This window comes from Sturnus vulgaris, chromosome 15, assembly GCF_052056855.1.
Source record: "Sturnus vulgaris isolate bStuVul1 chromosome 15, bStuVul1.hap1, whole genome shotgun sequence".
Taxonomy (NCBI): domain Eukaryota; kingdom Metazoa; phylum Chordata; class Aves; order Passeriformes; family Sturnidae; genus Sturnus; species Sturnus vulgaris.
Window position 1 is genome coordinate 931133 of NC_142257.1, and position 14256 is coordinate 945388.

Genomic DNA, 14256 nt, shown 5'->3' on the forward strand with positions numbered 1-14256 from the left:
GGAAGAGCAAGGAATGCATTACAGACACAGTGAGGCATTCACAGCAGGGACAGGAGCCACTGCTCTGCTCCTGACACCCCCCACACACAGCTGCAACAACAGGTCACACACTTGCCAAAACTGGGTGGGACAGCACTTTTAGGTGTGTAAAAGCAAGCCAGAGGGCTCTTTTCTCTTTCAAAAATTATCTGTAATGCTTCTCTAAGTATTTCTCTCTGAAGCAGCTTCTTAAGCAGAGGACAAAGCCCAGCAGCCACAGTGACTCCAGCTGGGTGAGCCGCCAGCCACTGAAGCAGCAGTTGCTGGAACCAGGAATAAAAGCCTGAAGTCAAAGCTTAAGACCTCACTGGCTTAAGTGCTTTAGAAGCAAAATAAAAGCTTACAAACCCCATGTAAAGTTACTGCTATTACAGGCTTAAAGGGTTACCAAACAGGAGGGAGCAGTGGCAAGAGCACATGATCCAAGAACTAACATAGAACATGACGTGGAGCATTGCTTCTCTGAGGACCCTCTGCTACCACCTTGTCCCCAAAAAGGACAAAAAAAATTTGGGGGGGGCAATAATCTTGAGCTGTGGGATGCAGAAAAAGCCAAGCAGGGGCTCCCCTGGGCCAGCGTGGGTCGCAGTGGGACTCACCATCACTCAGAGGTGGCACCAATGCTCCCAGAGCACGGAGACACTGAGCTCCAGTTCAGGGAAAGTTCTGGGTTGTCTGGGCTGGAGAACAGATTAGAGGCAAAGAGAAGCAGCACACAATAGAAACTTAGACATTAAGAGTGGGCAGAGTGGGGAAAAAAATGTTCTGTTCACTAAAGAGAGAGACAGGGAGACAGAGAAGCAGCAACAGGAATGACTCAGGTCATAGAGAACAACAACAACAAAAAAATCTGCTGTAAGCAAACAAACCCAGGCAGGATGAAGGCCATGAAAACCTGCAAGACAGAAAAACATCTTTTCCAGAAAGCTGACAAAAACACGTCTGTGGGACTGAGAGCATAATGAAAACCCAGCATGGGAAAGGCTGTGAGGGAAGGCACGGCAGAGGCAGGCAGGGAGCAGAGCAGGAACACGGGCATGGCTCTGGCACTCGCCCACGGGCTCCCTGCCCACTGTGGGTGTCACAGGTGTGTCACAGGTGTGTCACAGGTGCTCTGGGTGACAGCACCTGCCAGCCCTGAGAGGGAATGAATTCACATGGTAAAGCACATCTGCAGCCCCACTGAGCCCCAGTGCAGTGTGAGGGGCTGGCAGGGGCAGCACTGGGTGCCTGTCCATCCCCCCACAGCCACGCTGGGACTGAAGTCCTTCAAGTGAATTTATTTTCTGAATGAGCCAAAATAACAGGAATGCCGGGGCTGAAAGAGCTGGAGTGAGTTCAAAAGACAACGTTTCCACTGGGAAATAAATCTCTCACCATTTTGTATAATTAGACAAGGGAAACGAAAAACAATTTCAGAAAGAATTCCCAGAAGCAATATGCAAGGAGGAGGTGGGAGGTGTGCTGGGCAGGAATGTGGGGCTGGGCTCTGCTGTCACTAACACAGAACACTGGGGGCACCTCGGGCAGCAGGGCTGAAGGAGCCCCAGGACCAGTGACAGATGTTCTGCCAGGAGCACAGCTGGAACAGGGGAGCTCCAGAGGCACATCCCACCCGCGGCTGGAGTGGCCAGAGTGGCCACAGGGCCATGTGGAGGAGCCAGGCACGCCCTGAGGGGACACAGAGGGAAGCAGCTCTGGTTTGGGGCTGCGCTGAGCTTGGGGACACAGCTGGGTGAGGGGAGCGGTGCCCCCACCCTGAGAGCAGCTCGGGGGTCACATCCAGCCCCGGGGGCAGGGAGGGGACACGGGGAGGGGACAGCCCAGGCTGCTGGGTCCGGTCTCAGCTGCCATCTAGTGGGGAGCAGCCACGGGGCACCCCCGGCTCGGGGCTGGCACCGGACCCGGCACTGCTGCGGTGGGAAAAGCCCTCCCAGCCCAGCCAGCCCAGGCTGTGCCCATCCCCACCCTGTCCCCACCCACAGCACTCAGTGCCACAGCCAGGAATTCCTTGGACACTCCAGGGATGGGGATCCAAACCTCCCTGGGCACCTCCAGGGATGGGGACCCAAACCTCCCTGGGCAATTCCAATCCCTCCCCACCCTTTCCATGGGGAAATTCCTGCTGCTGTCCACCCTGAGCTCCCCTGGCCCAGCCTGAGGCCGTTCCCTCTCCTCCTGTCCCTGTTCCCTGGAGCAGAGCCCCATTCCCTGGCTGTCCCCTCCTGTCAGGGAGTTGTGCAGAGCCAGAAGATCCTCCTGAGCATCCTCCTCCTCCTCCACACTCATTCACCACACCCTCACCTAAATGCTTACCTTGTTCCTTGTTCCTTGCCACAAGGCACAACCTAATCATCTGTCCCTCTCCTAAACCATCAGCCAGCACAGCTTTTATTCCTGACTCAGGTTCCAAGGAAGTTTCAGAATCGCTCTGGCCTCCACCATATACATTTGCAAACTGCATCAGCAGAGGAGAAAATCCACAAGAAACTGATCCTGAGTATCTTAACAAAACCAAACACCACTGCTCCGTCATGGAGTTAGCAGTTTCTCCTGTTTCCAGCCTCTGCAACATGGAAGAAAACCCAAAGTCAACACGGGGGCTTTATCCAAATGAATAACAAGTGGTAAGAGTTAACGGCGTGCTGAGAGCTGTCTGGAGGCTGCTCTGACTGAGAGACACAGCGTAAATCTTCTCAAGTTGTGACAAATGTCTTGGCTAATGCAGCCACATTCTATGTTTAAATCTCACTAAGATGTAATTTGACATTTGGGTTTACTTTTTTCATTATAATTAAGAAACAAACTCCAGTCCGTGCTAATCTCTCCAGAGCCTGAATTTGCACATGGAATTACCATTCCCACCGTGCCAATCCTTCCCCAGGCTCTGCAGCCAAATCAAAGCAAAACCACACATTCTTTCCAGTAGGCTTCTTTGGTTACAGAAATACACTCAAAGCCCAGGATGGATATTTCTAGGAGTCCAAAGGTGAAATCCTCATCTCTTGCTCAAGGAAATCCCTGTGGAATAGGTAACATGGAGATAACACGCTGCACCCTGGTGCTGCAAGATAAAAACCCACACAGAACAGCCCACAGCTGCACTTTTGATGGATGGAGGAGGAGAACTGAGGACAGGGAGCTGCCTCATGTGTCAACACACACACCACAAGTGTCTCCTGGATCCATTTCCATGCAGGCTGCATTCCCATCGCTCCCACTCCACACCTGGAAGGGCAGTGCAAGCACCAGCAATGAAGTGCCACAAGCCATGGCATTAATGCTCAGCCACAACCCCTGACGTGCTGGCTGAGGCAGCTGCCCTCACCTCAGCTGATGGGCACGATAGGGGAGAGCAGCAGAGCGCAGGCACCACGACCTGTGTGGTTTGAAGGAGTTCCCATAACCACATTCTGCAACAGGGGAATCCAGGCAGTCCTGTCCTGGCTGCTCCACAGAACCTTTTGTATGCACAGCTCTTTGTAAGCACCCAAAATCGGTGTGTGCACCTGGTAACATCAGCAGCTCAACACACAGTGAGCATTCCTGCAGCTCCACTGCAGCTCTGCCAGCCTGCCCCAGCACTCCCAGCAGAGTGTGCAGGCTGCAGGAGCACAAGACTCCATTCACATCAGGAGCAGCAACGCACATTTTGTTTCTGGGACCACCAGAATCAAGGCAGGGTTCTTTTAGGAGGGACCAAGGCAGCTGGAGCTGGAGAGGGCTGTGCCACTATAGCTGCCCCAGGGTGGAGGAGCAGGCTGGTTCTCCCAAACAAGGGCCCCTTTTCAGCAGATGATAGAAAAAGGCAGAACCAGAGAATCGTGGAATGGTTTCAACTGGAAGGGCTCTCAAATCTCATCCAGTCCCACAGGGATCCCTGCCCTGGACCTAGACCAGGGATGGGGCAACCACAGCCTCTCTGGGCAGGTGAAAATTGGAACAAGAGAGGCTCAGCCTTGGGGTGAGGAGGCCAGGGAGGCAGCTGGGCTGGAGCCCAGGCAGGCTGTGCCCTCTCCTCCCTTGGCTGCTCTCAGCTCCTGACTGCAACACCCTGAGCACCCTGCTCTGAGCAGGAGGTTGGACCAGAAACCTCCTGAGCTCCCGTCCTACCTGAATTACCTGATGGATCCACGACTCCAGGCTGGGAGCTGGCTCTAATCCACCACACAATCCTTTCCCTGAAATGCAGGGCAGCACCTCCCACACGCAGCCTCTCCATCCCTGAGCTGCTGCTCGTTCCAAAAGCGAGAGCCTGACCAAGCCCAGCTCTCCATGCCCCACCTGCCTTCAGCCAACACTCTTCCTGACAGACAGGAACCTTCCCATGGATTTGGGGGAGATCTGCTCAAAGCAGGAGCAGTGTTGTGGGAGCAGGCAGTGCTGGGATGGGACACCCTGCTCCCAGCACACAGAACAGCCCAGGCTGCTCTGGCTCTCCACACAGCTTCTTTTCATATCCCAAAAACGCTGCTGGCCGTGAGCAGCAGGCACAGAGTGGCCTCGGCAGTGCCATGGGACAGTCACCACACGAAGCTGGCAGGGGCCACACCGTGACCCCAGCACCCCCCGAGGGACCCGCTCAGAACCAGCCAAGGCTCTCCAAGCTGGCAGGCAGGCTTGCAAATGCATTCCAAAATAAAAACTAACAATGAGTTTCCTGCAAACCTCCAGAATCCCTTCCAGAGGTGAGGAAGCCTTTGGCACAGCAGCAGCAAACACGGGGAGCAGGGGCCACACTCCTCTGCTCACACGAAATCCAATTCTCTACCAGACCCAGAAACGGCTGCCAAGGACTCGCAGGACTCCAAAAACCCTGGAAATCTACAACGTCTTTTCTTCCACTGCTCTTTTTGCCATGTTTTCCTTTCAGCACGGCAGAGCAGCGTGTTTGTGCTGGCCAAGCCTTCCCTCCTCCTCTCCACCGCACCTCCAAGCAATCCAAGCACGGGAGATACAGTATTACCTCAAATATTTAACCAAGGGATTAAAGGATTCTCTTGGCAGGAGGCAGGAGCTGCCCCACGAGCAGGGAGCACTACCTGCCCTGGGCTCCTGAGAGCTCAGCACCTTTTCCTCAGTTTTTTTTATGCCCGAATTTTGCTGCTCACCGGTTCCCGGCCGTCCATGGCCTCCATCCACAGCCTGCGGTCCTCCTCCGACAGCGCCTGCATGGTGATGACACCGGGCCTGCCGAGACAAAGGGGAAGAAAAGGTGCCAAAGATGAATTTTTCATGAGAGGAAGGAGGACAAGCTCCTTCCCAGCCAAGCCCCAGCACGAGGAGAAGTCGTGGGTATCCCTGCAGGGTCCAGGATCTCCAACAATCCACACACCTTTCCTGTGGTTTTGTGCAAGAGCTGGGTGCCAAATTCCTCCTCTGGCCCCGAGCCAGCCAGCTCACCTGCACTGGGATAAGCACGTCCATGCAATGGTAGCAGAAGGCAAAGAAGGTGACCAAGAAAAATGACCCAAGAACGTGACCCAGGAAAGGTGACCCAGGAAAGGTGACCAAGGAAAGTGACCCAGGAAATGTGACTAAAGAAGGTGACCAAGGAAAGGTGGCTAAGAAAAATGACCCAGGAAAGGTGACCAAGCAAGCAGGACCCCCACACATCCCAGCCCCCCAAGCCTCACCACCACCACCCCAAGCACCAGGCTCACAGAGGAGACTTCAGCTGTGCAAAGCATTTCACCCCCAAGGTATCCGTGCCCTCCTGGCTGTGCCAGCCCCCTGGCCCTGTCCATACCCTGCTGGAAGACACAGGGGTGGCAGTGACACGATGTCCCTGCAGGAGTGCCAGGGTGCTGCTCCTGCCCCCAGCACTGTCACACACACAACAGCCCTGAGCTGCCCTGCCAACCCAGCCCCCAACAAACAGCCCTGGGACTGCTCATTTACTGTAATGAGAAGGGAAAGGCCAGGCCTGGGTGCTGCACACACAGCACAGGAGCAGGGGACAGCGCTGGCACCACCCCTGCCCCAGGGCCAACGCCACCTCCAGACTCCTCAGGGGATGCTGCACCACTCCTGGACCACCCTTCCCATGACAGGAGTCCAACCTCAATTACCTGCTCTGCTAATTGTGACCAGCAAGGTGAGGATGGATTTGACAGGACAGAGCCTCGGGTGTGGGGACACAGAGGGTGGCAGCTGTGATCCCACACCAGGGGCTGGCATCTCAGTGAGCCCTGTCCGTGTGTCTGGCAGTGCCAGTGAGCCCTGTCCGTGTGTCTGGCACTGCCCCTGGTGCTGCTCTTCCCAGCCCAGCAGAGCAGGGGCTCTGGAAGGGCACAGGAGCCAGGAATCTGCTCTGAGCACACACAGGGAAGGGGTTGGGATTGGGGTTGGGGTTGGATTAAACCTCGGGAGCTGCCAGCCCTGCAGAGTGTTCCAGGCTCTGCTCAGTACCCAATCCCCAAAACCTGATAAACCTGGGGAGGGGGAGGATTTCTAACTTGAGCTTCCCAAGGGTTTCAGCAGGAGAACGTGAGCTGCACCAACACTCTGCAGATGCCCTTTGGTCCTTGATAAGAGCCTGCAAGAAAATTAAACTTTAACAGAGGCTCTCTCAAGAGGTGGGTTTGGCCCTTCAGCTGCTGCTGTGTGGCACACACAGGGCAGGAACTGAGCATTAACTTCTCTCTCAGCCCATTCCCCATCCCACCAGCCCAGCTTTCAGCACACACACAGCAGCTCAGCACTGTCCCACCAGTGGAAGCTGTGCCCAGGTCCAAAAACCAGACATAATGTGTTTGATCTCTGCTAATCCCATTGGTGAGTCAGGCAATACTCACCAGCTTAGTGGTTTGGAAGTTTACTCACTTTGGAGGGAAGAGGAAACCACTTAAACCATCACCCCATCTGGGAGGGAAAACGCTCCACATCCAACAGCAGAGATGTTCAGAGCTGCACAAAGCTCCTTGCTGTGCAGGTACCAAGTGACTCAAGAGCAGTCCCTGGTACCTGGGGAGCTGCAGTGGCCACTTTAGCCAGGGTTTAGGTCTGACTTTAAGCCAAGCTGCTGCTGCAGGCACAGACACCTCAGTCAGAAAGCTCTGGAAGGGCTCTAACTCAGCTGGGGACACACAGGAAAGGAAATTCTGGGATTTCTGTCTCTTTAGCCGAGACATTCGAAGAGAGAAATTTAAACCTTCACTTCATGGGCACTGGACTCCTGGCAGAGCAGGGTCCCAGAGTGGCAGTGCTGGTATCTGCAGTGCCAGGTTCCCTCAGCACAGGGCTAAGAGGTGATAACAGCAAAATGTTTGTCCTGCCTCTGAGCAGATAACAACTCCTCGGGCTTCACTTCAAAGTCAAACTTCTTTAACAGCATGAGGGGAGGGGCTGTGAAACTGAATCAAACCCAATTTCCATTGCAAATAGCTCAGCATTTCCTCCCCCAGTGTTTATTCGCCAGGGCAGCCATTGCATCACTTTCCTGAGCAGAAACATCTTCCTGGCCGTGATAAATTGAAGATGCACCCACACATTACACCTCATTCATGATGGATGTGGCCGATGCCCCCGGGGCTCCGTGTGCTCCCAGCCAGGTCGTGGCTGGCACTGGAGCAGCCTCCTGGCAGCCCCAGCCCTGCATCCTCACAGAACCTCCAGCATCAGCCCCTTGCACATCCTGCTCCTTGGGGTTATCTCCAGTACCCAGCCACGGCAAAAATCCCAGCCTGACATTTCCCAAAACATCAGCACAACGGACCTGTCCTTGTCCCCTCACCCAACAAATGACCCCCAAATACCGGGGGTCACTTATACAGATGATTATTTATAAAGATCACATACAGTAAATACAGATTTTGCTGGGGGGCAGCTCCCACCTCACCCAGGGATGCACCTGGAGCCACCGTGTCACCAGGACAGCAGGACCCTCCTGGAGCTGTCACCTGTCACCCAAGGGGCACAAACCTGAGCTCGTGTGGCAAACCAAGGCCAAGCACCTGCAGATTCACTCCCAGGTGCTGCCCCCACACTTCCACCTGCGGGCACCAAACCCCTTTGCCTTTTTCTGGGACACCAGGAGGGGAAGGGACATTTTGGGATCAGAAGAAATCAATTTCTAAACAGAGTGAGTGTAGGAGGGTGAGACCAGAGCAGAACATGGCAAACACTTAATAAGAAAGAATATTTTCAATATGCTACAATCTAAAAATGGAAGATTTTTCCATATGAGACCACACAGGAAATTTGAATTTTCTCAATATATCAGCTTTTGTGACAAATGGCCCAGCCTTAAGGAGCTGTGACTAAGCACACTGAGAAAATGAGAAACTGCAATAGCTTTTCCTTCTTCCAGGAAAACAAACAAATAAGGAAAGCAATAGAAACAGATAAGAACTTCCAACTGCTGTAGCAGCTTATCACAGCGAGACAATCTAAACTGCTGATGAAAACACACAAGAGTGCACCAATAACAGGGGCTGAGTGCTCAGAGACGTTCCCAGTCCCAACCTGAGCAGAGCAGCCCACACAGGACCCCATGGGCCAGCCAGATGTGGCCCCAAAATGTTGGGAATTAGGGAGGAAACTGAAGCTCACAAAGTCTGGGTGTCCACACAGAGCTCAGAGCTCACCAGCACATTCTGCAGGGGCTGTGGGGCCACTGTGGCTCCTGTGGCTCCCCCGGGGCTTTGCTCTAGAGGTCCCTGGAAAGGTGACACCAGCAGGGGAAGGGGCCAGGCTGCACTGAGACACTGCCAGGCACGGGGACACTGCAGAGCTGGGCTCGGCTGGCACAGGGCAGCAGGGAGCAGGTCCTGCCACAGCCAGAGCCCCAAATCTGCCAGCCCATCCCCAGAGCCCTCCTGGGAAAAGCCATCTGCTCAGGGCAGCGCTTGGCAGCTCTCCCACCCCCGTGCCAACCATGCAGCCACGGTGCCAGTTCCTTCAGGAAGAATTTCCCCATGGAAAGGGTGCTCAGGGGTTGGAGGTGCCCAGGGAGGTCGGGATCCCCTGGAGGTGGCACTCAGAGCTCTGGGGACAAGGAGGGGATGGGACACAGCCTGGACTCGATGGTGTCGGGGATCTTTTCCCACCTCGGTGACTTTGGGATTCTGCTTCTACAATCCCACACCAGGTGTGGTGCCCCTCACCCTGGGGGCACCCAGGCAGAGTCTGGGCCAGTGGTGGCACCTGCAGAGTTCACTGCCCAGGTGACCCAGCAAGGGGCCAAGCCCTGCATTTGAAAACCTCCTGCTCCCCTAAAAGGCAGCTGGCACTTGGAAGCTCCTGGCCCAGAGCAATGACCTACATTGCCCTAAATGACAAAGCTTTTGTCATCACTCAGGTGAGACACTCCTCCTCCCCAGGCTCGTTTTGTAACACACTGGCTGTCATCCCTGTTCACCTTGTTTACAAACCTGATTTAATGTGCAGAGACTACAAACGAGTTGAGTTAATGAAAAAAAGAGCATTGCCAGTAAAACCCAGCATCCATCACACTGGGGGTGTGATCTCAGCCAGGCCCCTGAACACCACTCTGGGGTTAATTTTGCTGTAACAACACCATGCAATGCTTCTAACTTGCTACACTGAACGTGAGAACAATTTCTAAATGCCAAGGTCAGGTTGGATGGGGGTTGGAGCAACCTGGCCGAGTGGAAGGTGCCCATGGCAGGGGGTGCACTGAAATGAGATCTAAGTTCCAACAGAAACTATTCTGGCATTCTGTGACAAGGAAGCAATGCTGTAATAACAGATCAGGCTCCAGATTTTCAGCTTTTCAGTGCTGAATCATCCTTAGAGGAGAAAAAACTCACTTTTTTTTCCCACCTGTGAAGGAACAGCTCTTGGCTGGTGCTATTTAGGGTGTCACTGCTGAGCTCCAGCCCTGCAGCCCGTGCTGCCTGTGCTCCCAAACCCATTTCTGTGCAGTGCTGGGAAGCTCCAGCCGAGGCTGCCACCTCCAGGCTGTCCTGAGAGCTGTGAGACAGCCCAGCCCTGAGAGCCTGCCGAGGTGAGGGTGATCTCCAGCACACCCTGGCACTGACAGCAGGACCTGGTGCCCAGATCTACCCCAGGAAGAGGAGACAGCCTGGGCACATCACAGCCTCCTCCAGCCGTGGCAAAACTTGCTGTTTCCTCTTCCTCTTAAGTTCATCTTGGGAATATCCAATATTTTACACATCTAATGAGAAATTCTGATATCAAGAGAATGCAGAGCTGCCTGTACACTGGGAAAAAACAGCCTTTTCCTTCAGGTGTGTCCTGCTCTCTCAGCCAATCCCTGCAGCAGCAATGTGTACATGAAAGGAGAAATTCCTCAGGTTTCCCCTTCCTGTGCTATTCCTCTGCCATGATTTCCATGGAGCACACAGATTTCTGGAGCAGCTCCTGATCCCATGCCTGGCAGGCTCCAAACATCAAGGGAAGCTTCAGCTGCCTCTGAACACGCTGAAGAAAATTATTGTGGCTCCATTCTTCTTCTCCCACTTTTTAGTTTGCTTTTCACATTCTAAAAAAATATCCTCAGGGCACAGCAAAAAAATAAAATAAATTAAAAAATCCTGTGTCAGCAGTAATACTGCAACTTTCTGGGGAAAAGCAGAGCTCCAGAGAGTGGGAGGCAGCCCCAGGTTATCTCATCCCTCAGCCAACACAGGCAGAGCTCCACGACCCCAACCCCTCCCTGCCACAGGCTGGCACTGAAACGCTGCTGAGGCACAGGCTGGGCAGGGGGAGGCACCAGGGGTTATCCCAGCATTATTCAACACCCAGATTTTAATGAACTTGGGTTTTTCTGAGAGCTCCAGGGCACTCCTGCAGATGGGAGGAGATCAGGACCACAGACAGGCACACAACCAGAACACAGTGAGTGCCTTTGGAGGAGGCTTTTGTGAACCATGTGAACTTCTGCAGCTCTAATTCAGTGACTAACTCCTCTTGGAATAGCACCACCAGCCTGGCTTTCCTGTTTATGTGTGCAAGCCATGCATGATGCTCACTGATATGGTAACAGCTCTCACTCCTGCCTGCCAGAGATTGAATCCACACATACCTCTGCTCCAGCTGCTGTGTGATAAGTCACAGCAGAAAGTGTTTTCCTTCTTCTGGACAAAGGAGTGAAAGTGCCTGGAGGCACGAGCCAGAGGTCCATTACCACCCATCCATGGTGAAGCAGCCACAGCAGAAAAGCTGACACTATTCCAACACACACCCAGGGCTGGGAACAGGCAGCACATCCCTCCCAGCACAGCAGCTCCTCCAGGCTGCCAACCACTCACCTCGAGTGGCCAGAGGCTGCACAAGTGCTAAAACACCCCAGAAGTCAGAGAGACTTGTAAAGCAAAGCAGCGACTCAATACACAGAGCTGGAAAAGGGGTGATTGCAGGGGGTAATGCTTTCCACTCACACAGGCTGGGACTGAAGGACACAAACACGGAAAGTGCCCAGGAACTGTCCCAAAGCCAAGGGCAGGAGCACAGCCCTTCCCTCCACAGGGTCAGCACAGCCCCAGCAGCTCCCTGGCAGCACTCACCTATCCACAGCCTCCACATCAAAGCAGAACCTCTTCTCAATGGAGTCTGTTTTCCTGCGGGTACAGGATTTCAGGGTGACAGCTTCATCTTCCCCCTGAGAGAGAGACAAAACCACAGCTCAGGCCAAGAACAACCCAAAACCACAGCCCTGACCCCAGCACCCACCTCTGTCAAACCTGGGGGGATCTGGCAACATCACCCTGCTAAAAATATCTGTTTATATCTGACAGGAGGACTTGTCTTTTTACCCTCATTTAGTCCAAAACCTTTCATGAGGATCCTTCCCTTCAGGATGCCCACGATTCAATCTGTGCACAACCCATTCTTCACGTGGGCAGGTAGTGCTGGACCACAACAAAATCAGCTTTATTTCCCATTGCTGAACAACATTCCCCAGAACTGCTGGCACTTTGCACTCCACGCTGCGTTTTTGGCAGCACTGTGCACACGAGGACTTTTAACAGGAGCAAACATGTCTTAAAATGTTTATTATATAACAAAGCAATGACAAAACCATTCTCCCATCCAGAGAATGCTTCTCTGCATCCAAGCTGTGCTGGATTTGCACAGGGCTGAGCAGGGATCCAGCAGGATCTGGGAGCACTGCTGTCCTCTGCTGGAGGAAATCCTGCCTCAGCCCCTGCCAGCACAGACACTTCTCCTGCAACTGTGAAATTCCACGGATGACTTAAGAGAAAATGAATTCTGAAGGAGTTCCTGGAGACAGAGACTCTTCTGGGCTCTCTGTGCTGTTCCTGATGACACCTTGGCTGACCATCCTGTTCCCTGACATCACCATTTTTCCAGGAAACATATTCAGAATCACTTAGATTGGAAAAGACCTCTAAGATCACAGAGTCTGAGAATTGCCCAGAACAGCCAAGCCCACCACTAATCCACGTCCTCACGTGCCACAAGTCCATGGCCATTAAATCTCCCCAGAGGGGGTGACAACCCGGTTCCAGCCCATAAACTCCTCCCCACTGCCACCACCATTCAGCTCCTGACAACCAGAACTCTCCCCACACACATCCTGCTGTCCCACCACTCCTGCCCATGGTGACAGCTTTTCCTGCTGCACTGTGGCTCCCAGCCCCTCCTGCTCGGTGCCCACCTTCCAGGCACTGCTGTAGATGCTCTTCTGTTGGGGCTCTGAACCTGCCTTATTTTGGGGGAGGATTCCTAATTCCTGACTGTTCTCCCATGTGCTCCCATGGTTTCTAACTCCCAAAAACTCTCCTGTCCCACACGGGGGACCCAGCACAGACCCAGGAAGGCACAAGAGCTCTCTGCTGAGCTTCTCCCCAGCTCCTGGTGCCCTTTAGCCAGCACAAGGCTGCTCCCACTCTGCCCAGCTCCCTGTCCAGAATTCAGGGATTGCTGAAACCCCTGCCCCAAACCCACCAATACCCAGCTCTGGCCACAGCCCCGGGTCACCAGGGGCTGATGCCACCCATGACCCACGAGAGATGGGTCTCCCCATGCAGCACCTTGGCACCTGCTCCAGCCAGACCCCAGCATTCCCAGCAGTGCAGCCCAAGCCCCCAGGCTGCTCCAGGCTCAGATGCTCATGGTGGGCACCCCTGACAGACCCTGAGGCAGCCAGGGCTGCCCCAGCACTGGCAGCACTTCATGCCAGCACGGGCCAAGCCACAAGGGCAAGCACAGCCCTGGAGGGGGCTCAGGGTGCTGCCAGCAGCTCCCACACCCCTGGGTGCTGAGAGAGCCCTGAAATGGGAAGGGACCAGACAAAACACAGCACAGCCACTGATGATTACAGGGCTGGGATATGTTAATGCTGAGCTATAATGAAGATGCTCCAAGGCAAGAGGAAATTAATTTTAGAAGCTTCCCTGCCCACAGCCAGCTCCCTGTGCCAGCAGGAAGCCGTGTGGGAGCCTGTCCAGCTGCCCCAGGCACTCCCCAGCAAGGGGATTGTGTTTGCAAACCATCCCAGCTGGGAACACTGTGCCGGGGTCCATTGTTCCTGCTGCACAGAGCAGCAAAGCCAGCCCTGCATTCAGCCCTGGGACACAGCATGTGCTGGCTCTCCACACCCACTGCTCCCCCTGCTCCTCACACCCCCTCGGGGCCAGGGGGAGCTCCAGGCTCTGCTGTGGCTCTGTCCAAAACAAAACAACTTCAATGGCCAAGTCATAGATCACCAGAGACTCACAGAATGGTTTGGGCAGAAAGGGCACTTAGAGCTCATCTCGTTCCACTCTCTGCCGTGGGCAAGGACACTTCCACTCCACCAGGCTGCTCCAAGCTCCAACCTGGCCTTGGACAAGTCCCAGGCATTGGAGAAGGAGCAAAATAATGAAAAGGAACAAGGCACTGGGGAGCAGGCACCCCTGGAGCTGGAGCGTGGTGGGTGCATGTGGCTGGCAAAGATCTCTGGGCTCTGGGGCTTTCCTGTCCTTTCTTTCTCAAACCAGGTGCCCAGTTCATTCCCCACGTGGCAGCCACGCAGCCTGGAATGAATGTGACCCACTTGACTGCATTTGTGTCACCTTGCTACAAAGGTGACACAGTTTGAGCCCTGGGAGAGCCTGCAGCCAGCAGAGCCACGTGCAGAACCCAGCCCTGCAGCCTGGCAGAACCCAGCCCTGCTCCTCTGCTCCCCTCCAGCCCCCAGCCCTGCTCCCCCTCTCCCCTCCAGCCCCCAGCCCTGCTCCCCCTCTCCCCTCCAGCCCCCAGCCCTGCTCCTCCTGCTCCCCTCCA

At 54.5% G+C, this 14256-nt stretch overlaps 1 protein-coding gene across 4 annotated transcripts in view; it reads right to left on the reverse strand.

Moving 5' to 3' along the window:
- The window catches only part of ARHGAP26 (Rho GTPase activating protein 26), a 97536-nt gene that overhangs the window by 60493 nt on the left and 22787 nt on the right, over window positions 1-14256 (reverse strand). For all 4 annotated transcript variants that reach the window (XM_088174085.1, XM_014888297.2, XM_088174084.1 and 1 more), the window contains exons 10-11: window positions 11532-11626; window positions 5151-5229 (exon numbers count right to left, since the gene is read on the reverse strand). In XM_088174085.1, the coding sequence (XP_088030211.1) occupies window positions 5151-5229; window positions 11532-11626 (174 nt within the window). The remainder of the gene's footprint in view (window positions 1-5150; window positions 5230-11531; window positions 11627-14256) is intronic.